Below are 25,788 nucleotides of genomic sequence, written 5' to 3'. Positions count from 1 at the left end.
TATTCTGGTCTGGTCGATTTGGGGTTCTAAATGCTTCTTGTATCTGTATAGGCCTTTCCTTCTGGATATTTGGGAAGGTCTCAGGTAATATTCTGTTAAATAGGTTGCCTATCCCATTAACCTCTTTCTCCAAGTTTTCCTCAATACCTATTATCCTTAAATTGGGCTTCCTGACCTGTCTTGAATCTCCTGTAGCGATCTGTTTTGTTGATTGGACTGGATTTGTATTGATTTTTGATCTTTCTCCATAGAATCTAAGGAATCTTCAGCTCCAGAAATTCGATCCTCTGCTTCAGTTAGTCAGGACTGTAGGCTAGTTACTTGATTTCGAATCTCTTTTGCTTCTGACTGGTCTTTCCTGATAATTTCCATGTCATTTCTTAGGTCTTGTATGGACTTCTTTACTTCATTAACTTCATTACTTTGGTTTTGAGAGTTGTCTCTCAAATTTTTAAGCTGGTTAGCTATCTTTTCATTTGACTCTTGAAGTTCATTTATCTTTCTATTTGTGGATGCCATGAAATTCTCCATTAATTTTTGCTTTGCCTCTTCACGCTCTAGAATAATTGACTGAAGAGATTCGAACTTTTCATTTATCATGTTTATCAGTAGACTTTGTAGAGCATTTTGAGGGTTCTCTTCTATGTCTTTGATTGGCTGCTCTGCTTCCTGCTTGTTTTGAGTGGGAGATAAGACTTCATTGTTTGCCATCCTTCTTGTGTTTCTTCTGCCCATTTGAATTAGGGATGCCAGTCTACCAGCACCTGTGAGCACCGTTTAAGACCCAACGCAGGGCTGGGGATATGGCCTAGCGGCAAGAGTGCCTGCCTCGGATACATGAGGCCCTAGGTTCGATTCCCCAGCACCACATATACAGAAAACGGCCAGAAGCGGTGCTGTGGCTCAAGTGGCAGAGTGCTAGCCTTGAGCGGGAAGAAGCCAGGGACAGTGCTCAGGCCCTGAGTCCAAGGCCCAGGATTGGCAAAAAAAAAAAAAAAAAAAAAAAAAGACCCAACGCAGCCCTTACCAAGCACTGTTGTGTAAATCTTACAAGTTCACAATTATGTACAGACACCCTGTATACCTGTCTATAAAATTAGATTTGGTGTTCCTAAAGAATACAATTTCAATATAACAACTGATCCTGCGCCCTGTATTCAGTAGTTACTTATTTACTGTTACAACCCTATATGCAATTCTTGTTTTTATATTAAGATCTTTTAGGACTGGCTTTCTCTATGAACCCCTTTGATTCACTCATATTAAGCTGGGATACCCTCTATCCAATAACCAGGAGTCATTGGAGACTGGAGGTCCAGGCAGTAAGTCAGGAGGGTAAGTTGGAGGTAGTAAAGAGAATAGAGTAAAATGTATTGGGGAGGGGAGGTGGTGATTTTGGTTTAGTTTCAGTGACGTGGAAGTGTCGAGAAGAGTAGAATGAGTAGAGAGAATAGGTTGCAATGATAGATAATGGAGAGTTAGCAGAAAAGAGTGGAGGTGTTCTTCATAGAGAAGTAAGTTTTAAAGAAAGAGAACTCAGAGAGAGAAATAAAGTAAAAGTAGTGGGAGACAGACGCACACAACAGATAATAATTATTTAAAAAAGAAGATAAAATAAAAAGGAAAAAAATTTAAAAAATCAGCAAAGGAACAAGCCAAACAAACAGAAAAGAAAAAAAAACTTGATAAAACAAACTGGTAAAAATAGGAAACATGGGGGAAAAAAAAAAGACGACGTTTCCGAATTGAAAAAAATTTTTTTTTTTTTTTAAATTTAAGAAATGTTCAAAAGATAAGAAAAAAAAAATGGAGTCTTCTTTGTTTGGGTCGTGTTTCCCCAGTCTCTAGTTTCCTTATGATGGTTTGCAGTCTCTATTCCTGATTTTCTGGGTTTGTCAGAATTCAGCTTGCACCTCTGTTTGCTGCAGGGCCACAGCCTTTACAGCCTGCCTTTGACTAGGCTGTGAACTCAGCAGGGAGGGGCGCCTATGGCCTGTTTTACCCAGCTGAAAGGTGCTTGCCTGTGCAAGGCTTCTGCCTCCTGCACCGGGCGGCCTCCTTGGCAGAGGTGGCTTTGGAAAGCAGCTCCTTTTCGGGCTGGGAATTGGGCTTCCTCTGTGACGGGACCGTGTAACTGTCTCAGGAACCTCAGTCTGGTGTTCCCTGCCGCTGGGAGCTGGTGGCTGTTTTCGCTTTAAATTTAGAAGTTCCGGCGGGCAGGGCGGGGCACCTCTGGCTAAGCCAGGCCCAGGGCACGCCTCCCACCTGGGCAGGGGGCATTCTCCTGGGCAGAGCTGGCTCTCGCTGATTGGTCCCTCTTTCCCTTTTCAAAGATGGCTAATTTGACCTCGCTTTTCCCAGGCCCGCTTTAGTTCCAATCTGGTCTGACCCTATGCCAGTGGCAAAGATGGCGCTTTGCTCTGGCGGTGGGGGCAGGGCTGCCTTGCCGGAGTTACTCTGTGGTCGCGAGTGAGAATATCTTTCGTGGGAACTCACGCTTTCTTGGCGATTTCAGGTCATCCGTGCTCAGCCGCCACCTGGTCTCCAATGTGTGCTTTACCTCCGTCGAGTGCGGGTTGCTGTGATGGGCACTGTGCAGGTGCCGCTGACACTGGTGGGGCGGTGGGAAACCGCCCAGAGGTCGAATCTGTGTTTTCAGATGTGCAAAGTCGGTTTTTCCTTCCTGGCCAGAATCCCTGTACTGTTACAACTTAGGCTGGTTGTATTTCTAGTGGTAAAAGTTTCTATGGGGTGAGAAATCTGTGGTGCTGGAGGGAGCTGAGCTATTGCACTGCAGCTGCTCTGCTGTCTTCCCGGAAGTCGTCATATATTTTCTTAAAAGTCTCAAACTTCATTTTCCTACAGAAGAGTAAAACTCGTAGTAACTGAATCACCTTCTCATGCTTCTTGCAAACTAAAGTCTGTTCAGGAGACTTCTGTTGGGCAGGCTGTTATGCTATCCCAGGGGTAAGTGCTCGTGCTAATGCACATTGGGATGCAGCACTCACCAGAACACTGAAATCAAAGATTTCACACATTCTAACTTCACATAACTCCCCTATTTTTTTCAAGTAGTTCTGAAAAATTAGATTGGCTGTACCTCAGAAATAACTCATTTCTTCTTTTTCCCTTTCAAGTCTTTATATTTTCTTCCATTTTTGTCACATTGAAAAGTAGCTAGCATTAATTCTTATTAAATATTTTATATTTATAGCCATCTAATAATGTCCCCAATTTGGATATTGACTATTTCAAAGAATTTCTAAAAATTTCAAACCTTCCTTTTTAGAAATTGTAGAAATGACATGAACAACTGTAGTCCACATAGCTGATTTCACTGCTTTTTCTGTTATAACTTCTTGTCTATTCTGATATGAATAAATATTTTAAACCCAAACATCATTCTTCCATATCAAACTTTCACAGTTTGTTACTGCTTTACTTCATATTATATACATTTATTCCTATATGTCTTTCCTTCATTCAGGATAGCTTAGGATATAGGGGGTTTTACTGCTTATTATTGCATATCAAAACATGGTAAATGAATGAAAATGAATTAATAAAAACACACTTATGATACTAGTTTCCCCAGGAGAGGAATAGATGGCCATGGTACTCTAAGTGGTAAAGGAGATGTTAACTATTTGCACATTGTCTTAAAAGAAACATTACATACATATATAAATGATACCATGAAAACTTGTTAAATTCTGATATGTTTTTTTCATAATAGGGTGATTATCAATAAAAATACCGTACTATAAATTTCAAAATGCTACAAGTAAGTTTTTGTGAATTTGCACCATAAATAAATGCTGAGGATATAAATATCATTGACCTGATTTAACTGCAATATAATATATGCATGCCTGGAACATATGATAGTATCCTATGTCGTGGTCATCTAGTACTGTAACTCTACTCTCCATTTTTATTGCTATGGTAAACTTTTTTCACTTTTATGTTACCTAAATTGCTAAACATATAAGATTTGTATGAGTTTGAACACATAGAAGTTAGTTTTTCCCTATATTTTAAATGTTTATGCATGGCTTGTTGGTAAGAATGGAATTAGACTGTTGAGTTTAACTTGTTATAAGTTCTTACAGCTTCTGGAGAGTAATTAAGCTTTCATCTTTGCAATGCATCTGCATAGTGTGTATAAATATACTGTGTTTTCATATACTGAGCTTACTGCTATGTTCATTGAATCTTACAATGTTTTTAAAATTTTTCAAGTAAATCCTCAGCACCTTCAACATATGGTAGATGCTTTCATTGGCACTGAAAATGAGTTTGGCTTTAACATAACCACATTTAAAAAATAACCAATTGGCATGAAGCACTGGGTTTGATTCCTTAGCACCACATAAACAGAAAAAGCCAGAAATGGCGCTGTGGCTCAGGTGGTAGAATGCTAGCCTTAAGCAAAAGGAAGCCAGGGACAGTGCTCAGACCCTGAGTCCAAGCCCCAGGACTGGCAAAAAATAAATAAATAAATAACCAATTGGTTTCACGTGAGCTGTGTTTCCTTTGAAGCAACCTTGTGAATGTGTGACTCTTTTTATTCTTTTTACAACAAAAGGTTTGTGAGGACGTGATCACAGACTGACCTGTTATTTGTTTGATTTGTGTCTCTCAGTCACTCAACAAGTTGGACATATGGGAAATTTTTATTCTCTCTTCTTACTGAAACCTTGCAAGAATGAAAAGAAGTGACAGAAAGACAATACAGCATATCAGAAGGGGCAGAGAGAGGCTGGATGTTTTTTTCTTTTCTTTTCAGTTCTTTGGGACAGTATATGGATAGCATTTGTCACTATAATAATGTGACTCATTTATATTGTTCCTGTTCTTTTATGGCGCTCAGAGCTTGTGCTGGGTAGTCTCATTAATCCTAACACCTTTCTATGAGCCAAGAACTTGAAAGCTTTGAGCCAGGAACTTGAAAGCTTTGATCCTGACTTTATACTGGGAACTGCAGTTTAACAGACATCATTGTGGAAACATTTTCAGGAAACAACCAAAGGGTTAACTGCAATGTGTGGATTAGGACCAAGAGAGAAAAGTTAACTTGCAGGCAGGAGTGCTGGAGCAAATGAAAGGGATATTTCACTTTGCTTATACTCTGCAGCAATAATTGGTTCATAAAAGTGAATTCTAGATGGGCACCATTGGCTCATGTCTGTACTCCTAGCTACTCAGAAGGCTGGGATCTGAGAATCACGGTTCAAATCCAGCCTGGGCGGGAGAATTCATGAGACTCTTATTTCCAATTAACCCCCAGAAAACTATAAGTGGTACTGTGGCTCAAAGTGGTAGAATGTTAGCCTAGATCGAAAAAGGTCAGGGACAGCACCCAGACCCTGGCTTCAAGCCCCAGGAACAACAAATACATGTTGAAAAATAGTAAAAAAAAAAAAAAAAAAAAAAAAAAAAAAGTAAATTCTAAATGCAATTATTTAAAATATCCTGACACATCTTCACTCCCAGCAGTTATTCTAATGAATTTGTTTCTTTAATAAGACTTCTATGCTTCTACTTCTCCAACGTTAAAATCTTATCACTCTATTACCTTATTGCTACTATTCTAATGTGTTGCCAAATCTTTAAAATTATGCTTTCCAAGCATTTCATATAGACTTTGCCAGAATTCAGGGATTGAATTTTTCTCAGACTGATAGGTTGATGATGTTGTCTCAGAGAGACATCTTGGGAGCTGGTGGAACCATCCAAACGAGAACTTTAGGTTATTGGTTATGTACACTTAAAGGAACTTGTGTAACCCTAGTTTCTTTCTCTTTTTATTTCTGGCCATCCGGTGAAGAATTTTACTCTTGAATATGCTGAATGACATTGCCACAAGTCCCAAATAGCAGGCCAATCAATCATAAACTGAAACTTCATAATTATGATCAAATTACCTCTTTTCTCTCTACAAATGTCTCTGGTATTGTGCTACAGTAGCAGAAATAAGCCTAGCAGAGATCTTTGTCTTTCTGTTTCTGAAGACATTTTAATTTATGCAGGTATGTCTGTTTATTGAGAAACCACCAGAGCTTCTAGGCAGTATGGATTCCATGAGCTTAAATTTAGAGAGAAAACTAAGTAGGTAGTGCTTACCAGCCATGACACTAAGCATGTCAAAAGTTGGACTGTGAGAACCATTTCTATAAAATGGGAATAACATTAGTTCATATATTTTGAAAGTAATGCTATTAATATATTAAGTATAGAAAAGAAATGAGATAATATATACCAAGTATCATGTGCTATACATGGACCAAATAGATTCATTTTAATAATTTTGTTGTATTCCCTATTACTCTTCTCTTCCACATTTTTCTGCACAAAGTCCTATAAAATCTTACTAGTATTTACTTGATATCCCCATTTTTTCCTTTTTAATTGGGGATTGAATTCAGGGCCTCATACTTGTTGGCAGGTGTTCTACCACTTGAGCCATGTATCCAGACTCTTTGTGTGTTGGGTATTTCTAACAGAGTCTCTCTCGATGGTCAGAACAGCCTGGGCTACAGTTCCGCCACTTGTACTTCTTTGTGACACTGGAGGTGGTTGATACTTGACACTGTGGACAGCTACTGAATTAAGATGGGTTCTTATGAATTTTCATACCCAGGTTGTTCTAGAACCATGATCCCTTCATCTATAACACCTTAATCCACCATAAAAATCCACCACAACAGATATTCTAGGATTTTAAACTCAATATGCAACACATGTTATAATAATCTCCAGGGAGCTATCTCTAATTGCTATGCTTTATACACCTGTATTTTCCTGCATCAGCTCATTTAATTGTGTTGATTCTTTTGCCCAGATTCACTTACCTATGGTCCAGTTAATTCCATTATAGTTTGGAGTATAATTTACTTTCTGTCAAAACTGGGACCAATTTATATGAGTCTTACTAACTGATTTTTAGAACTCAAGCTACTACTTTAAAAAGACATTTTATTTTCCCAAGAGAAGACACAAATAGTTGCCACAGAATGTCAGTGTCTGAATTGTTGACCTCTGACTTTCCCTGAGATACTCCCAAAAATATTCATCGTGGGTAGTTTCTTTGTTTTTCCTATATCTAGATGACTTTTTACCTTTTTTTTTGTTATCTCATAATTTAAAGTCCTACTTCTACAAAACATTCTTTGTAGACTAAAAAGTCTCTTTATATGAATGGAGTACAACATGCCTGGACTAAATATAGGAGCTGAAAAGAAATAAGACCAATATAAATTATCTAGAATTTTTGTTCAAGTTCCATTATCATGAAAAAAAATGACTATGCAACCAAATGCTGGTGGCTCACGCTTATAATCCTAGCTACTCTGGAAGGTGAGATCTGAGGATCGATCATGGCTGAAAGCCATTCTAGGCAAGAAAGTCCATGAAACTCTCATCTATAATTACCCCAAAAGCCAAAAGTAGAACTGTGGCTCAAGTGGTAGAACACTAGCCTAGTGTCATCCTAGATTTTTTTCTCTTAGTATTTCCTATTTCATAAAATAATGTGAGGAAATTTCATCTAAAGCAAATTGCTAAATTAATCATATTTCTTCTTAGTACCCCATTTAATTTTCTAGAACAAAATAAAATGTTAACCAGATCTAAGAAAACTTAAATAACCCACTGTATTCTATCAGACAATAATGTAGAAAAAAACAACTCAACAGCAAGAGAAAGTAAAAAAGTATGGATACTAAAAAACACATTGTGGAATCATGAGTAGCTTATTGAAAAAATAAGGGGAAGCATCCAAAAATTGGTTGTTAGAACCTAATAAGAGAACACCATCTACTAAAAGGCTTGGGAGGTAGTATAGGTAGTCATGAAAAAAAAGTTTTATTTATGAACACTTAAATTTAAAAAGAAATAACAGATATATCTAAAAAAAATCCTAATAATGCACCTAAAATTTCAACACAAAAACTAGCTAAACCACAAGTTAAGGGAAATGTAAAGGTTTGAGAAGAAACTAATAAAACTAATAATGATTAAAGAAGAAATCAATAAATTAAAATCTAAGCAAACTATACACAGAATCAATGAAACAAAAGCTTTTTATTTGAAAAGACAACTAAAACTGGTAAACTAAAATTGATAAGTTAGCACATCTAACCAGAAGGAGGAAAAAGACCTAATAAGAATAACTAGAGATAAAAAATGGTATATTGAAAAAAAATTCCAATGGAATCCAACAGAACATGAGACCATGAGGGAAATATTTCAAAAAAATTATAGGCAAGTATATTTGAAAATCCAGAATAAATGGGTAGATATCTAGATATCCTTAACCTAGAAAACTGAACCAATATAATATGTCACTTAATCTCTAACAGCAGTGAAATTGAAACAATAATAAAAAGTGTGGCAACAAAACATTCCAGGACTTTATGGATTCACTGCTGAATTTTACCAGATCTTTAAGAAGAAGTATCATCAGTATTTCTCAAACTTTTCCATTGAACTGAAAGTGAGGGCACCCTACTAAACTCATTACACAAAGTCAGTATTATAACTATTCTAAAACTGGAATGAAAATAAAAAAAGAACTATAGACCAGTCTCTTTAATGAGTAGACATAAAATTACTTAACCAGTTACTTGAGAACAAAATTTAACAATGTATCCATAAGACCATATACTTATACCATGATCAACATGATTTCATTCAACAGATACAATCTTGACTCAGCATATATAAATTAATAAATGTAATATAACATTTAAACAAAAATCAAAGATAATAACTAGGTAACCATCTTGATTGATGCAGAAAAAGCTTTTGACAAAATCCAATTCCTTTTATGTGAAAAGCTCTGAAGAAAAGATAGGTAAGAATACCTAACCAAATAAAAGATAGATATATATATATATATATTTCCAAAATATCCTTTATTTTTCCCATATGTACTATATATCCTTCATATTGTTATATATTCTTTGCATTTTTATTTACATATGTATACATAGATATAGATAGATAGAATCCTATAGCCAACATCGTACAAAGTGATGAAAAAAACTGAATTTATTTCATCCAAATCAAGAATGAGACATAGATGTCTAGTATCTTTCTTCTGACTCCTATTCAATATAGTACTGGGCTTCCTAGCCAAACAATAAGAAAAGAGGAAGAAATGAAAATATCTAAATAGAGAAGAATATTTAAATCATCGGTACTTGAAGTTATGATTCTACATTTGAACACATTAAAGATTCCAACCCCAAATTCTGCATCCTATAACCATTTTCATCATTGTAGCAGGATATAGACTCAGCATATAAAAATCAGTAGCTTTTTAAAATCCCGATAATTAAATGGCTGAGGAAGATATCAGGCAAACAATTTCATTCATCAAAAACTTAACAACAACAAAATCAAACAGAGAAATACACCTCCCAGAAAAGAACTTAACCAAAACCGTGAACAATCTTTACAATGAAAACTAAAAGATGCAGAAGAAATCAAAGAAGACATCAGAAGATGGAAAGACTTTCCATGCTCCTGTGATGTCAGAATTAATGCAATGAAAATGATTTCACTTCTAAGAAAATTCTCATGATTGAATTTAGAGAAAGAATTAATGTATTATTTATGACTTCAGGTATGTATGTGATTCTTATCTTTAATTAACAACAACCCGGGGGGATAAAAAGCTGGAATTGGAGCTGTAATTCAAGTGGTAGAGCTCTGACCTTGAGCATAAACGCACAAAGACAGCACCTCGGCCTTGAGTTCAAACCCCAAGACCAGAAAAAAAAAAATACTTGTTGGTATCTCAATATTATCTTTTCCAGTCAAAACTCAAAATTAAAAAAAAAAACCTCAAAATTTTATTTATTCTATAAATTCAATGATATATAACCTAAACCAAATGATCTATTTTTTCTTGACAAAAAAGGAACTGATTTTCACAATGCTTTAGAAAAGACATTGTTAATGGTGACTATATAATCCTCCTCAAAATACAAGCTTTAGGGGGCTGGGAATATGGCCTAGTGGCCCTGGGTTCGATTCCCAAGCACCACATAAATAGAAAATGGCCAGAAGCGGCGCTGTGGCTCAAGTGGCAGAGTGCTAGCCTTGAGCGGGAAGAAGCCAGGGACAGTGCTCAGGCCCTGAGTCCAAGGCCCAGGACTGGCCAAAGTGTGTGTGGGGGGGGAAGCTTTGTCTTAGAAGTAATATATAGAAAAGCATTTGAAGATATACATGAAAAAATATATCAACATATATGTATATATAGTTCCATAACTCTTGTAATAGTAAACTCAATTATACAGTAGATAACATGCTGTCAAAGGAGAGATAATGATGGTACTTGATATATTATAGCCATTTGCACAAAAAATATTTAATATTACCAATACAAACCAATTTATATGTCTAAATAGACACAAAAATATTTTCATTAATGGAAGAATATTCTTTAACATCTTTCTTATGAGTCTGGTTCATGTGCACAACCAAAACCTAATAGATTAATATTAACAACCTTCTCTTAGTATTTGTTAAAAAATTATACTCTGTATAATCTGCTTGATCTTAATTTTAATATGAGCGTAAGTAGTCATTATGTTGTACAAATGATTGTGATATTCTCTATTCCCTCTGCACATGGAAATAAGTCTTTATAATACTTAAGCAGGAAAATACTATGATATTTATTAGTGATCATGGCAGGATGTTCTCACATAGGAATGAATACTGAATGAAAGGATGCAGACACCTATGCTATCCTTTTTATGGTTTCATATTTCGTGAATCACAAGTTTTATATTTATGATTACATAGAATGAAATTTGGTTTTCATGTGAACTTTGGTTCATTCACTCATCCGCAATGTGTCCACTGAGATAAACCTTGGGAATGCGGTAGGGAGTGGCCCCAGCAGTTGAGCTCTAGAAGTGAGCAGAAAGGGAAAGAAGTTAGGAGAAACAGGAAGTTTATTAAGTGTGAACAAAGACTTATGTGGACACACACTATATAAAAACTTTATATAATAAATGATACCTTGGGTAAGCTATCAAGCATTTATGCCTAAAATTTATAGTAACTTAAGAGAACAAATTATTTTGTAAAATTAAAGATAATCTAATTTTGAAGATCAATATTAGCAAGAAAAATCAAAGAGTAAAATATACCTATTTGTAAGTGTGTGTGTACAATGTGTATATGTGTGTGAAAGAAACATTTTATAAATATTGTCCTTTTTTTCTCTCCTTTTTTCTTTCCTTCGCTCTTCCTCCCTCTCTCTTTCATCGTGTGTGTGTGTGTGTGTGTTTGTGTGTGTGTGTGTGTGTGTGTGTGTGTGTGTGTATATGCTGGTTCTCTCTCTCTCAGTGTGTGTGTGTGTGTGTGTGTGTGCTTGCGGGCATGCTGCTCCTGGGGGTTGAACTAAAGGCTTGGGCAGTTTTCCTGAGCTTTTTTGCTCAAGGCAACACGCAGTCATAGCTCTACTTTCAGCTGTTGGTGGGTTAATTGAGCTTCAGATCTCAGCCTCCTGTGTAGCAAGAATTACAGACACAAGTTACCAATTGCCTGCTATAAATATTTTCATTTTTAATAGTAAGCCAAACAACATGGTACAGACTCTGACTAGCTTGAGTGAAGATGCTGATACTGAGAAAATAAAATGTCAGATATATTTACAAGGACAAAAGAATGACTAGACATTTCAGTGTTCTGGACATTTCAAACAAAATAACTATATTTAGTGGGCTCAAGTAAAAATGTGAAAATATTTACACTAATTATCTAATGGTCCAATTTCTGTCAATGTGGTAGTCTTAAGAAAATAAAACCAGATATTCTGGAATAGCATCAAGAGAACAATTTATGTCTTTGATTACATGTAACTCTTTCATAAAAGAGTGGCACAAAATCTGTTTAAATTCTCTGCTTTTCCCTGCTATTTGGTTCTCTGGTAAAGGGCAGTATTTATATTTTTAGTTTGTCAGTCCTTGGCAGTTTTAAATTATAATAACTGAAACCAGAAAAGGAAAGAATTCAAATCAGTTAGCTATTTTAATATTTATTCGTGGCTGAAATAAAGTGTTATAAATGTAATTTTGATCTCTGAATTACAGAATTCATCTTTGAGGAAAGGACCAAAATGAAGCAAAATGTGCATGGCTTATTTTAAAATTGTTACTTAGATACATCATATGAAGAGACTTGTTACGCATTTTGAAAAAGTCCCAGAGTGAACTGTTGATGTGGGATTTTTAGATAGTGTTTCTGCCATCTTTAATATGGGATAAGAGGACAAAACAGATTTTGCCCCTTTCATCCTCCTATTTTACAACTTTATTGCTGTCAAAATTATGTAAATCATATTGCAGATAAACACACAATTACTGAAGCCAGTGTGCTTGCAAATCACTCCATGATTCTGAGAAATTAAGAGTTCTGACTCAGAAGGTTTGGGCTAGGGCCTAGGTCTTTGCTTTTCATTAGAATTTACAACTAAAAAAACTATATATTCATTCAGTCGCAAGGGTGGCATATCAACATACTCACATACACACATATGCACCCACACATACGCACATACAATCATGCACTGGCAATTCATGTTTTCTTTGCTCCTATAACTGGGTGTCACTAAGCTGGTCATCAACAGTTAGAATAAGCTTCATACCAAACCTTTTAAATTGAATATTTAGAAACATTTTCCTTATTTTAATTTTACTCCAAAATGTCATCCACTGTGAGTCAGACTACAGGTGTTCAAGTTAATGCACTCTTTACATTTCAGGAAGTCCAAGTACAACTTACATGGTGGTGCAAGAGTCGTATATTGTATTACTATAATTATATTATTATATTATCATTTATTTTTATGTATTAAAGAGGCAATGCCTGTAGTCATAGATAGGAGCTCATATATTGAAATTCTTCATTATATAATATGCATGCACTGTATAATAAGCTCAATTATTGATACAATAGATCTGATCTTTTTAATATTTCTCTCTCTCTCTCTGTAGGGGTGTGTGTGTGTGTGTGTGTGTGTGTGTGTGTGTGTGTGTCTGTATCAAGATTTAAACTCGGTGCCTCATGTACTTGGTTGTGTTTTTCTATTGTTTGATGTTCTACCACTTGAGCTACACTACCACCTACAGCTTTCTGCTGGTTAAAAGAAGATAAGAGTTTCTCAGATTTGTCTACCCCAACTAACTTTGAACCTCCATCCTCAGATGTCAGCCTCTTGAGTGGCTAGAACTACAAGCCTGAGACACCAGTGCATGGCTATTGAATCTTTAGATTATAAAAATATGTGTAAAATAAAGGGAGAATTAGTTATCTATTAAAGCAACTATTAAAGTATTAACTATAAACAGGTCATGATGGTAGTGCTAACATCAAAAAATAAAGTCTTAAGATGTAATACTACTGTTTTTCTATTTTCTGAACACTATATCAAGTCTTAAGGACCACTCAATATTTATAGTACATGTAATTGCTTTTTATAGTCCATAAACATGCTTTAAAACATAACAAAGGGGCTAGGAATGTTGCTTAGTGGTAGAGTGCTTCCTAGCATGAATGAAGCCCTGGGTTTGATTGTTCAGTACCACAGAAACCAGAAAATCCAGAAGTGGTGCTGTGACTTAAATTGTAGAGTGCTAGCCTTGAGCAAAAGAAGCTCAGGAACAGTGCCCAGGCCCTGAGTCTAAGCCACAGGACTGGCAAAATAATAAAAACAAAAAATAAAAAAAAACAAATAAAAAAATTGAACAGAATAAAGATGGTATACCTGTTTAATTTTATCTAAACACTCCTAATAATGTAAGAAAATGGGGGCTGGGAATATGGTGTAGTGGTAGAATGTTTACCTAGCATGCATGAAACCCTGGGTTCGATTCCTCAGCAACATATAAACAGAAAAAGCCAGAAGTGGTGCTATGGCTCAAGTGGTAGAGTGCTAGCCTTGAGCAAAAGAAGCTTAAGCACAGTTCCCAGGCCATGAGTTCAAACCCTGCGACTGACAAAAAATAATAAATAAATAAAATAATATATAAATAATAAATAAAATAAATAAAATAAAATAAATAAAATAATAAATAAATAAAAGATAAGAATGGAGGTCATGGTTTACCAAAGGCAAGCCTTGGGTTTCAAATAAATAAATAATATAAGGAACTAAAGTTTTTCTCTCAACTCTTGTTCACCAAAGAGTATTTTTTCCTTAAAGAATAACTTTTCAGTATAATTTAATGTTAGTGTCATGTAAAGTCCTATGTTTTGTATCTGCTCTCAAACATGAACTGTTGGTCAAATTTCCATTATGATGAAAGTGAAATATTAATGAACTACTTACTTCAGATATTTCAAAATGAATGCAAGTCTATTAGTCATACAGACCCTCAATTATAGTTTAGGGTTCACTCATGTTTAACTTCTAAGTACATTAGTGCTTATGCTTAATAGAACATTGTAGATAAAGTTGAAATGTGGCTATTGATTTTGCTTAACAGTTAAATATATTTTAGCAATGATTTGATTCATTAAATTTCTTTTCATATATAAAGGTAATTTCAAAACAGTCAGTCAGTAAGTTGATTGGGATAGATGGGTTTGAAACATCTCTTTAGAAGGTCTGCAGAGAGGGGAGTAGTTTCTGGGCAGAAGGAAGAAGACTTACAAATGTTTCTTTGTGTTCCTGATCCATGTATATGCATTCAGAAAATTGATAGGGGGATAGCATTTAAAATAATTTTTCAAATAATTGATTTTATTTAAAAAATTAATTATTGATGACCTAATGTGTTCCTAACAATGTATTAGGTCACTGTGTATCAATTTTACTTTGTTTTTTTTTTTTTTCTGTAAGGAAATGAGTATTTAAAAGGGAGAAAATGAGCTGGGTGCCAATGGCACACAACTATAACCCTACCTACTCAAAAGGCTAAAGATCTTGATTTGATGATAGCCCAGACAGTAAGGTCTATTAGACTCTTATCTCTAATTGCCAGCAAAAAGCCAGAGGAGGAGCTGTGGCTCAAATGGTAGAGCAATAGCTTCTAGCAAAGACAACAATAAAAATAGAGCTCAGAGACAGTGCTCAGGCTCTCAGTTGAAGTCACAGGACCAGCACAAAAAAGGGCAAGATGTAAGGAGGCAAAGCGCTTTTGCACAATGACAAGGTTAATTGAAAATGGCAAGGATTTTCAAAAGGAAGCTGTGTCACATGGAGTTGAGGATCTCAGTGAAAGGTTGGTATACAACCTGGGGTTTAGACCAGGCTTCAAAGGAACCTGTGTGCCTGATTACTGGGGAGAACAAACAAAGGGGTTTAAATAACAATACAGACAATGGAAGTAGTAGGGTGGACAGTGTCACATTAAGTTTTAGCATAAGTGAGTGAATAATGGAAGGAAATAGTGCTAGCAATGGAAGGTTTAAGTCTGTGAAGGACCTAGGATGGGTAGCTAGAGCTAGAGTATTTGAGCTGCTGAGAAATAATACTATCTATCTGATCAAGTTTCATTTGGAGCTAGGCATTGTTGGCTTACCCCTTTAATTCCAGCTTACTCAGAAGGCTGAGATCTAAAGGCCATGAATAGAAGCCAGCATGGCCAGGGAATTCCATGAGCCTTTTACCTCCAATTAACCAGTAATTATCTTGAAGTGAAGGTGTGCTTTAAGCTCTAAAGCCCCAGCCTTGAACGAAAAAAGCCAAGCAAGAAAGAAAGGCCCTGAGTTCAAGTCCCAGTATTGGCACACAAACAAAAATAGAAATATTATTTTGTGTTGGAAATCTATCAGTGCCCAATGTGTATTGTGGATGATGCAGATTCCAATTCATGGACATGTGACCCACGCCGTCTCACACAGTTCTATCTCAGTACAAACTCACACTCGATCCAATGCCCTGCAATGGCCACACTGAAATTCTTCATACTTTTCCAACAAGCAATACCACATTGTCATTTTTCTCTGAGCCCTGCAAATTATGTCTCCTGTCATGGTAGCATGACATGAAAATGCATGGAAAACAGTGAACTATGCCTTGGTCAAAAGGGTCTGTCATCTATCCATAGAAAGGAGTTACTAAATTATGTAAGACTAGCACTATGCTTATATAATGGCACTGAATCTAAGCCTAAATCTTTATTACTGTTTCTTTCAAAGTCATGATTTCTACGGCTGCCATGGGCCTAAGATAAATATCATTTTTCAGCCTCATAGTTTTCCAGGTGATAAATTAAGAAAACACTTTAGAAACATTTTCTCATTTATAAGATGGCTCCGGGAGTCTGACTAGCAGATCATTGAGCTCTGCACCACCTGCAGGCCTAAGAAATTAAATTGAGTGCAAACCTCTAGCAATTATTTCCCCAATAAAATTGTGCAAAAATATAGCACTGCATAGAGAAACATCAATGGCTATACCAGACAGTCTGTTGTGTATTTCCTTTTCTCAATCTCAAAACATATTTAACATGACTTTTTTGTTATTCCTATAAACTCTATTTAGTTTGCTTTCTCTCTATTCTACACTGTGAATCTCTGTTAGTTTTTCTTAAACATCAGTTTGGTTAATTTTTATCTTTCAAAGTATTGATGAATACAAGTCATTTGTCCAACTTTTCTATGAGGCATTTACAAATTGTAAAAAAAAAAAAAAAGCTGACACTTGTGTCAGCTTTCCCAATCTTTATTTGTCTCATTTGCCTTATCACATAATCGTTTGTAATATTTTTATGGACACTCTGAAAGATATTTACCGATCATCCATTTCCACATAGAGTAGCCGGACATAATCAACCTTCCCACTTCCTTCCTTCCTTCCTTCCTTCCTTCCTTCCTTCCTTCCTTCCTTCCTTCCTTCCTTCCTTCCTTCCTTCCTTCCTTCTTTCCTTCCTTCCTCACTTCTCTCCTTCCCTCCCCATCCCTCCCTCTCTCTTTCTCTCCCATTCTTCCTCTCTCTCTTTCCTTCCTTTCTTTACTGAGGGCCTGAACACTCTTCATTAGTGTTTTTGCTTCAGGATATCACTCTATCACTTGAGCTACAGCCCCACTTCCAGCTTTTTTGGTGGCTAATTGGAGATAAGAATCTCATGGACTTTCCTGCTTGGGCTTACTTCAAATCAAGATCCTTACAGCTCAGATTCCTGAGTACCTCAGATTACTGGCAAGACCCACTGACACCCAGCTTCTCCTTATATTTGAAAATCAATCATTTTATTATGTATTTAGATATTGTTACTCTACCATTACAGTTTTTCTCTTCAAATTTTAATCCTTTTTATGAATTATTTTCCCTATTAAAATTATCTTCATGTAGCTCTGCAAAGAGGTTTTAAGTCAACATGTCATTTTATGAGTACAAAACATTTTGATCAATGCGACCCCTTCCATCATTCTTTCTCCATCTGTCCCCATTCCATCCATCCCCTCAAGTTACACGATTCCATTTTCACACACGTTCCTTAGGTATTATGACTGTGAACTCCTATTTTACCTATGCCTCTTCAACAAATAGTTTTGACAAAACTGGACATCCATATACAGAAGAGTGAAACTGGAACCCTGTGTGTCACCTTGTACTCCAATCAGTTCAAAATGGATTAAAGACCTCCATATAAGACATAAAACCTCGTAACTTCTAGAGTAAGTAGGGGAAACTTTGGCATAGGCAGAAACTTTCTGAGTAGACTTTCAAGGGCTCAGCAAATACAACAGAGAATTGTCAAATGGGATTGTATCAAGCTAAAAAGTTTTTGCAGAGTGAAGGACATAGCTACTAAGCTAAAAAGACAGCCTTCAGAATGAGAGATCTTTGCCCACTGATTATCTGTCAAGGGTCTAACACTAGATTATACAAGGAGCTCAAGAAACTAAACCCCTAAAGAATCAATAACCCAATTAATAAGTGGGCAACAGAACTAAGCAGAAACTTCTCAGGGAAGAGAAATCACAGAAACAGTGGGACATAGGTTGAACCAATTCAGTGGTACTCACTAGACACTATGTTGGAAATGAACTTTACTACCTGAGGCGGGGGTGGTGGGGGGGCAGCGGCGAGGAGGGGAAAAAGAGGGAGAACATGAGGGAGGAGGTAACATTGTTCAAAAACAAATGTACTAATTACTGACTTATGTAACTGTAACCTCTTTGTACGTTACCTTTACAATAAAATTTAAATTAAAATAGATGACCAATAAGCACATTTAGAAATGCTCAAAATTTCTGAGCATAAAGAAAATTAATTCTTTTTTCTGTATCTAGGAATTTCTCAGATCCTAACTCGGATATTACTATCAATATTCTTTAGCTATTCAGCATGCATCTTTATTCCAATTGATTTATTTCCCTTCCTGGAGCTCTCACAGCCCACATTTTCTTACCTCTTGCTAGCAACCCTCTTTATCCCATTGCTGCACAGGTGCCTACAGTTGAAGGACTCATATTCAACAATGCCAAAACTAAGTTGGTTTGAAAGTTTTTATTTGGTTGGAATTTCTTGAGTAATTGATTTCCATGCAGAATATCGAGTAAACTGATTTGTAGACCCCCTAATTTTCAGTTTTCTTAGACATTTGCTGTTGATATGTCCATATGTGTTATGATATATCTCCTATTTCCCTACTTGGAGGGAACCAATTGGGCACCCCATGAGCAAAATATCTGAACAATCTCAGCAATGGTAACTCCGTTCTTTGTCAGATCCTTCCTTGTGAGCTGCATTCTCCATGTTCAGTATTTCTGTTTTTCACAAGAGTGAGGAGAGAGGAAGATCAGGTGGGCACATGGACTGGGCTACGTGGTTCAGGGGAACAAGCTCCTTTGCAAATACAATTTCATTGATGCTTCCTGCAAAGAGCGGATCTTTCACCCCTGATTTGGTAGCTGGGGCTGTCAGTTTCTAGGCCTTTCTGGCTTCTGTGGTGTTACATGCATTATTTCTCAGCATCTTTGCTGTAGGTTAACCTTTGTCTCCTCATGTCTGTTATGTCAGCTTACACTTGGTAGTCTGTTTTACAGTTGTTGGGTTTTTGTTTAGTTTAGTTTAGTTTTTGCTAATAATTCTGAGGCTTGAACTCAGGGCCTGGCACTGTCTGTCCCTAGACTTTTGTGCTCAAGACTAGTCCTCTACCACTTGAGCCACAGCTCTATTTCTGGCATTCTTGGTAATTGTAATCCGAGCTACTCGAGAGGATGAGATCTGAAGATTGCAGTTCAAAGCCAACCTGGGCAGGGAAGTCCATGAGACTCTTATCTCCAAGTAACCATGAGAAAACCGGAAGTGGCTCTGGAGTAGAGCACTATGAGCTGAAGAGTTCAGGGAAAGAGACCAGACCCTGAGTTCAAGCTGATGACCAGCCCTACCCCATCCACACACAGAGAGTGTCCCAGACCTTCCTGTATAGGCTGACATTGAACCATGATCACTAGATTTCAGTCTTCTGAACAGATTCTAAAACCTCAACATTGCCAAATCTCTTGCCAACTTTGCTTCCTTCTTTATAAAATTTCACTTTCTCATTTTTATTGCTATCACTTTCAGGGAAATTTTCTGAGACAACAGAGGTAAGGCATGTGAACAATATCCCATCATTCCCTAGGACACATACTGCGTTTGGACTAAACTTTTTAATAAAGTATCTAAATACATTTCAGTAAATAGAAAAAGCATACCTAAAAAGTAAATAAATAAACAAATGAAAACATATTGCTCACAATTCAAGTACTCATTGCAAAGAACATTTTGTGGTGGTTTTTAATTTCTGTTTGCTAAAGATTGTCTCTTTCTCTTTTGAACGCAGATGGGAGCTTTAGGCAAAGTTGGCCAAACCTCACCTCCTTGGTAGTACAGCCCATCTCTGCCTCCCTGGTCGAAAAACTGATTTCTTTGCCAGCAGCGACAACCAAAAAGGATATTTGTACCCCTCTAGAACTTCCGCATGAAGGTAGTATTTATATCTTTTTGTGGGTCTTATGGTTTTTGGAAAGACTGCAATTATTTTATAAAACTCTTCAATTGATATATATATATATACTATATACTATATATACTATATATATAGTATATATAGTATATACTATAGTATATAGTATATAGTATAGTATATAGTATATAGTATAGTATATATAGTATATACTATATACTATATATATATATATATATATATATAGTATTATTCATTCCAAAAAAACATTGGCTTTTGATAAGGGGAACACTTATATAATCAGTGTCTCTCTTGTGGACATTTTAAGAAAGGAACTTTGACTAAAGATGAGAAAATAGAGATTAAAAAAGAAGAAGAAAAAAACATTCTGAATGACTACAAAGAAAACTAGCTTCACAAAATAAAGCATCTTGTGCATGCAGGAAAAGCAACTTAGCATAGCTTCTCAGTTTCAGCTTCAGTAGTCTCATTACCTGCCAAGATTCAGTGAGTATAAGCTATGCAGGGTATGAAGTCTTTTAGTATAAAGCATTAATTCCTGAAATTGACTAAAAAATCCCTATGTCTCTACACATCATCACCCAACAGTTTGTCAGTCCTTGTTGGCCCTCATATGGGAAAACTGAAGTAGTTAAGCTTCCGGACTGGGATGAAAGCCAAGGGCTGTATCTTATTTCTGCCTCCAGCGCCTGTGTTAAAGTTCTAAGGAAAAGACTGTCTTTACACACTGATAGGTTTGCCTCTAGTTGCTATGTACTGCCACTTAAGGGCTATATGGGTTTTCTCCTTTTTTTTTTTTTTTCCTTTTATATCCAGATCTAGGGGCTCAACTTGCTGTTTTATCTCATCATCTTTTCTCTTGACAACAAAAGTATTTAAAAGATGTTTTGAAGAAATCTTTCTTAAAAAAAATCTGAACTTCAGGATATCTTTCTCTTATAAACATAGCTCCCAACATCCTTCAGAGAGCCTCTTAAACTAATAATCAATACAGTCTAAGCAACAATAACAAGTTTATGTCATCAAAGAAAGGATGTAGAAGGATTCTAGTAGTCTTGTTTTGTTTTGTTTCTGTCATCTGTTCTGAGCTGAAGAAAGTGATCATGGGCTTTGAGCAAATGCATAAGCAGTACAATAAAATAGCATCATGGGAAAGAAAGCACTGGACTCAAGGGCTAGGTGCAGAACCAAGTGTAAGGAATTAATTCAACACATGTAATTAGAGCCTCTAATGCATTTCAGCTACAGTTCTGACCTCAGTCAGCCATACTCATTCACATCAGCTCTCTAGTAGAAGCCCTATGCTTGCCTCTCTAGGAGGACAGCTAACACTTTGCTCAAGTCATGAGAATATAGTTATGATATACATTTGAATAATTTCCTATACTGTAAAATTGCTGCTGTATTAGCAAATCTCTTCCTCATCAAATAACGATATCAGTTATCTTCTTATTAGGCAAATAATGGTGTAGCAAAGCAAAATAACAGTCTAAAGGTACATAAATTACCAATATATGAGATATATGCTAAAATTCACTTATAATTCCAGGGTAAAAGAAGCAATCAATATAGCTATGTTTTCTAATAAATTATGTCATATTCAATTCAATTTTTCCCATGAGCATAGTAGAGATTGTTTTTCTAGAAAAATTAATATATATACATATATGTTTGAGAAAGAAATTTCATACTGTATACATATCTATAATGTATTATGATCAATTGCAAAGGATATTCATTGTGCTATTTCCATACTTTCCTATAGACTATTTTGATCAAATTCACCCCTATATTCCATTTACTTTTTAAGCAACCTCCCCAATCCACCTTCACCATTTTTAAAGAATTTGTAGTGGTTTTTGTTGACATACACACACATACATACATATATATTGATGTGCATAGTAATTATTTTGAACTTGGCTTATCTCACCTAACATGATGATCTCCATTTCTATCCATTCTCATATTAATGTCATAAATTGAAACACCAAGCAAGACATTTACTTTTCTCAGATACTAATTGTGGAGTCTGAGTAGTTGCATAAATTGAAATTAGTCTCAATATTGCATAAAGATAAGTTTCTTCAAATAAAATTGGATAATACTCATTATTTTCTCTAAGATAATTCTTTACTTTCCCAATGAACATATAAAGTCATTACTTGCTCAAGATTATATATATGAAGATGGTACATTAATAGATATGATTTGAAGTACTGATCTTTCCAGAAATAGGAGCAATGACTATTTGTTCTCAGTTTACCTCATAGTTGATATCTGGAAAGATAATTTAAGGCATATTTTAAATACATCTTGTTGAATTCTGTAATTATATTTTGTATGTATTTTCTGAGTTTTAGGAAGAAAATATTCAATAATCAAGTTTGAAAGGTAGTATCTTAAAAATATAGGTGTGAAAGGTACAAATAACCTAATTATTTACCATACTCAGGTAACTCTTTATGTACTCTGAATGAGAATTTCCTAAAACACAGCCAATAATATAATATAGTGGAATTTCTCCACTACATCTCTTTCTGAATGTCTATTTTTCCCTTTCTCTTTTGAAACTTTTGCTTACAATGTTAAGGAATGAAATAAAAGAAAAATGTCTTATTTTTCAAAGAAATATGTATGATTTGTTTTGATTAGATAATTGGATACTGATTCTCATTTCATTTTCTCTTAATACAATTGGAAGCTGTGGTAAATCTATGAATGCTATAAATATAATGAAATATAATACTATACTATCAATATCATTTCCTGTGAAAAATATAAACAAGGAAGGTTTAAAAAGAAATATTTTGATATTTTATAAATTCATTATTTTGACAAATGATCCTTGTTTATTTGTTAAATAAAAGTTAGCATTAATGAGACAGTTTTATATAAAGAACATAGGACTGTATTTTTATAGTTATTATTTCCTACTCATAATTAAGTTACAATTTTCTTTAGCAAAAATTGCTTTTACTGGAATAAGAAAACATGTACTTACCAATCACATTTATAACCATACTATCTCAAATTTATTTTGAATATTTACCTTTTTAATTTCTTAAAGTGTACTTAAAATATTCATTAATAGTAGAATTTTGAAAAAATACATTGGACATTATGGCTACTACAAATTGTGGCTAGTTCTTTTTCACCAAAAAAATCTATTGACAAGCCATGTTAGAATGCTTGCTTTTGTCCTGTATTATTTTTGTTACTTATGAACCTAAAAAATTCATTTAGAGAACCTCAGTGTGACAAATTCAGTTATTATGTGATGACAAATATGTTACTATGTTCTGGATTAAAAAAATTATTGATATTATCTATTTTTATGTTTGCTATGCATGTATCTATTGCTCTCGATCTAACATCTATCAACTGTCATCCATCTATCATCAGTCATCTATCTATCCAGATATAGACATGGAGATCTCCATGTGTATGTAGATATATAGAGATATCTATCTCTTGAAGTAGCTAACTAGCTATCTAAATAGTGGAATGTGTTTGGTCTGGTAACCTTCATGATAGTACAAAAGAAAAAAATATATATAGATCAAAAGATATATAAGTATGATCATATAAGACAAGGATAAGCAAACTCTATTGTTGATGTTAGATTTAAAGTGTCTAGGTGAATTTCCTTTGGTGTATGCCACATGGCTACTGTATATGTTTTTGGTACACTGTGTATTGTGTATATGTCTACCCGATCTAGGGAAGGGAAAGAAAAACAAGGGTGTAAGATATCACAAGAAATGTACTCACTGCCCTATTATATAACTGTACCCCTTTTGCACAACACCTTGTCAACAAAATTTAATTAATAAATAAAAAATAAAATTTTTAAAAAAAGCTGGAAATGGAGCTCTGGCGCAAGTGGTAGAGCACAAGAATAAAAATTCAATAGACTAAAGAAAACAGAAAAACTAAAATGTTATTTTCAAACTGAGTTGGTACACTAGCATTCTGTTAGTCTAACCAAATACTTGAGATTAATGTCTTATCAGTAGGAATAGTTTAATTTGGCTCACAGTATTCAGGGTTTCAGTCCATGATCAGTTAGTTGCCCCGCTTGCCTTTGGGACTGTGGCAAGGTATCATGGTCTGGAGTGTGTGGCAGAGGAGGCTGCACATCGTGATGGAGGCCAAGAAGTGAGGTGAGAAAGAGTTAAAATATCTTCTCACGGGCATATGTCCACAAAGACTTAACTCATTCCCACTCTACTTAGCTGGAAAATCCATGGTATTCCTATTGTACCACTCACCGGGGAACAAACTTTATACCAGTGCGCCTCCAAGGCGTGCTCATTCGAAATCGTTCAATAACTTCCAGAAATCCAAATGAAAGAAAATATCCCCCCCCCCAAATGACAAACTTTCTAATTTGTACAGACAATTTCTATCTAACATATATATAAACTATAGTAGCATCTCGCTGTAAAAATCCAGCATACAAGATCACTTTAGGAAAGACTGATAGATTTGGAGATAGAGCAGGCTAGATATTCAGAAACAGGAAACTGCAAAGGTGATGCCCAATTTTACAGCTCTTCAAGTGCGCAATTGACCAGTGAATCTGAGTCTGGGCTGGGAACTGACAGCAGTCATCTGTATAACTGGAGATCAGCATTTATGAGCTTTCAGTCTGAAGTTCTCAGACAAAAGGGAACAAAGCTTCAGAATTCCCTTTGAAGGACTATTCATCAAGGCCCTTTCAGAGTGTGAGCAGGTTGGAGGCTCATTGTCCAAAGTCCACAGAAAGTGCAGTGGATCTTGTTTCCTGGGGAGTGTAGCTTGGGCTTACTGAGGGTGACAGTACTGTCATGCTCCCAGGACTTTGCCAGAGTCCAGGTTTGATTGGAGAAAGTATTCACCTTAGACTTAGTCTAGAGTTGTTATTTGTTTGCTAAAATATCTAAAGGCTACCCGAGATGGAATGTTTAGATAATATCCCTCTGACAAGTGTTACTCTTTGCTTTCTTTTTGCAGAGGGGGTAAACATCAGTGTTTCTCAGCAATGCTTAAGGCCTTTGACTTTGACATTGTCTTCTCATTACTTTGAAACACATTTTCAGTCCTTGTATAATTTACTGGACTTAAATCTAGTACATGATAACTTGTGTTTTCATGACTCGTTTTTTTTTTGTTGTTTTTTCCCCCACAATAGACTGACTGACATTTACTACCTTAGGAATGACCAGAGATGCCTCAGTAACTTTTGAGTTCTATGTCTTGTTATTCCTTTCATGTGGCCAATACTACTTCTATAATTCTATTGAGTATCATCTATTTAAGTCTTTTACATTTGTGTCTCTAGGTTGTTAAGACCTCATTTCCTCTACATACTTAAATATCCATGGCAGTGCTCACCATTTCCATAAGATGGCCTTCCAGTTCCTCTTAGGATGAAGTTGCCTCTCCAAACAAATTTCTCAGATTTTTGGACATAGTATGCTACTTGGAATTAACAGATCTTTTCTGAACTAAAGCATGAATAGTTCATGCTTAATTAGAATACATTGTTTTGCTTTGCATTTCAATACTTTGAGATCATTTTTATAATCCAGGATAGGAATGCCTCTATCAGAAAGAATGACATTGCCCCATTTGTAAGGAAATGGAAGGACTTGGAAAAAATTATACTAAGTGAAGTGAGCCAGACCCAAAGAAACATGGACCCTATGGTCTCCCTTATTGGGAATAATTAGTACAGGTTTAGGCAAGTCATAGCAGAGCATCACAAGAGCCCAATAGCTATACCCTTATGAACACATACGATGATGCTAAGTGAAATGAACTCCATGTTATGGAAACGATTGTTATATCACAGTTG

At 35.5% G+C, this 25,788-nt stretch overlaps 1 protein-coding gene across 5 annotated transcripts in view; it reads left to right on the top strand.

Annotated features, from left to right (window-relative positions):
• Positions 1–25,788, top strand: part of Naaladl2 (N-acetylated alpha-linked acidic dipeptidase like 2) — a 1,189,792-nt gene that overhangs the window by 813,897 nt on the left and 350,107 nt on the right. For 4 of the 5 annotated variants that reach the window (XM_048347099.1, XM_048347096.1, XM_048347095.1 and 1 more), the window contains one exon: positions 19,803–19,946. The exons of the other annotated variant lie outside the window; for it this stretch is intronic. In XM_048347099.1, the coding sequence (XP_048203056.1) occupies positions 19,803–19,946 (144 nt within the window). The remainder of the gene's footprint in view (positions 1–19,802; positions 19,947–25,788) is intronic. 5 annotated transcript variants of the gene reach the window in all.

This window comes from Perognathus longimembris, chromosome 5, assembly GCF_023159225.1.
Source record: "Perognathus longimembris pacificus isolate PPM17 chromosome 5, ASM2315922v1, whole genome shotgun sequence".
Taxonomy (NCBI): domain Eukaryota; kingdom Metazoa; phylum Chordata; class Mammalia; order Rodentia; family Heteromyidae; genus Perognathus; species Perognathus longimembris.
Note: the sequence above shows the minus strand (reverse complement) of the source record. Positions and strands in the feature narration are given on the sequence as shown.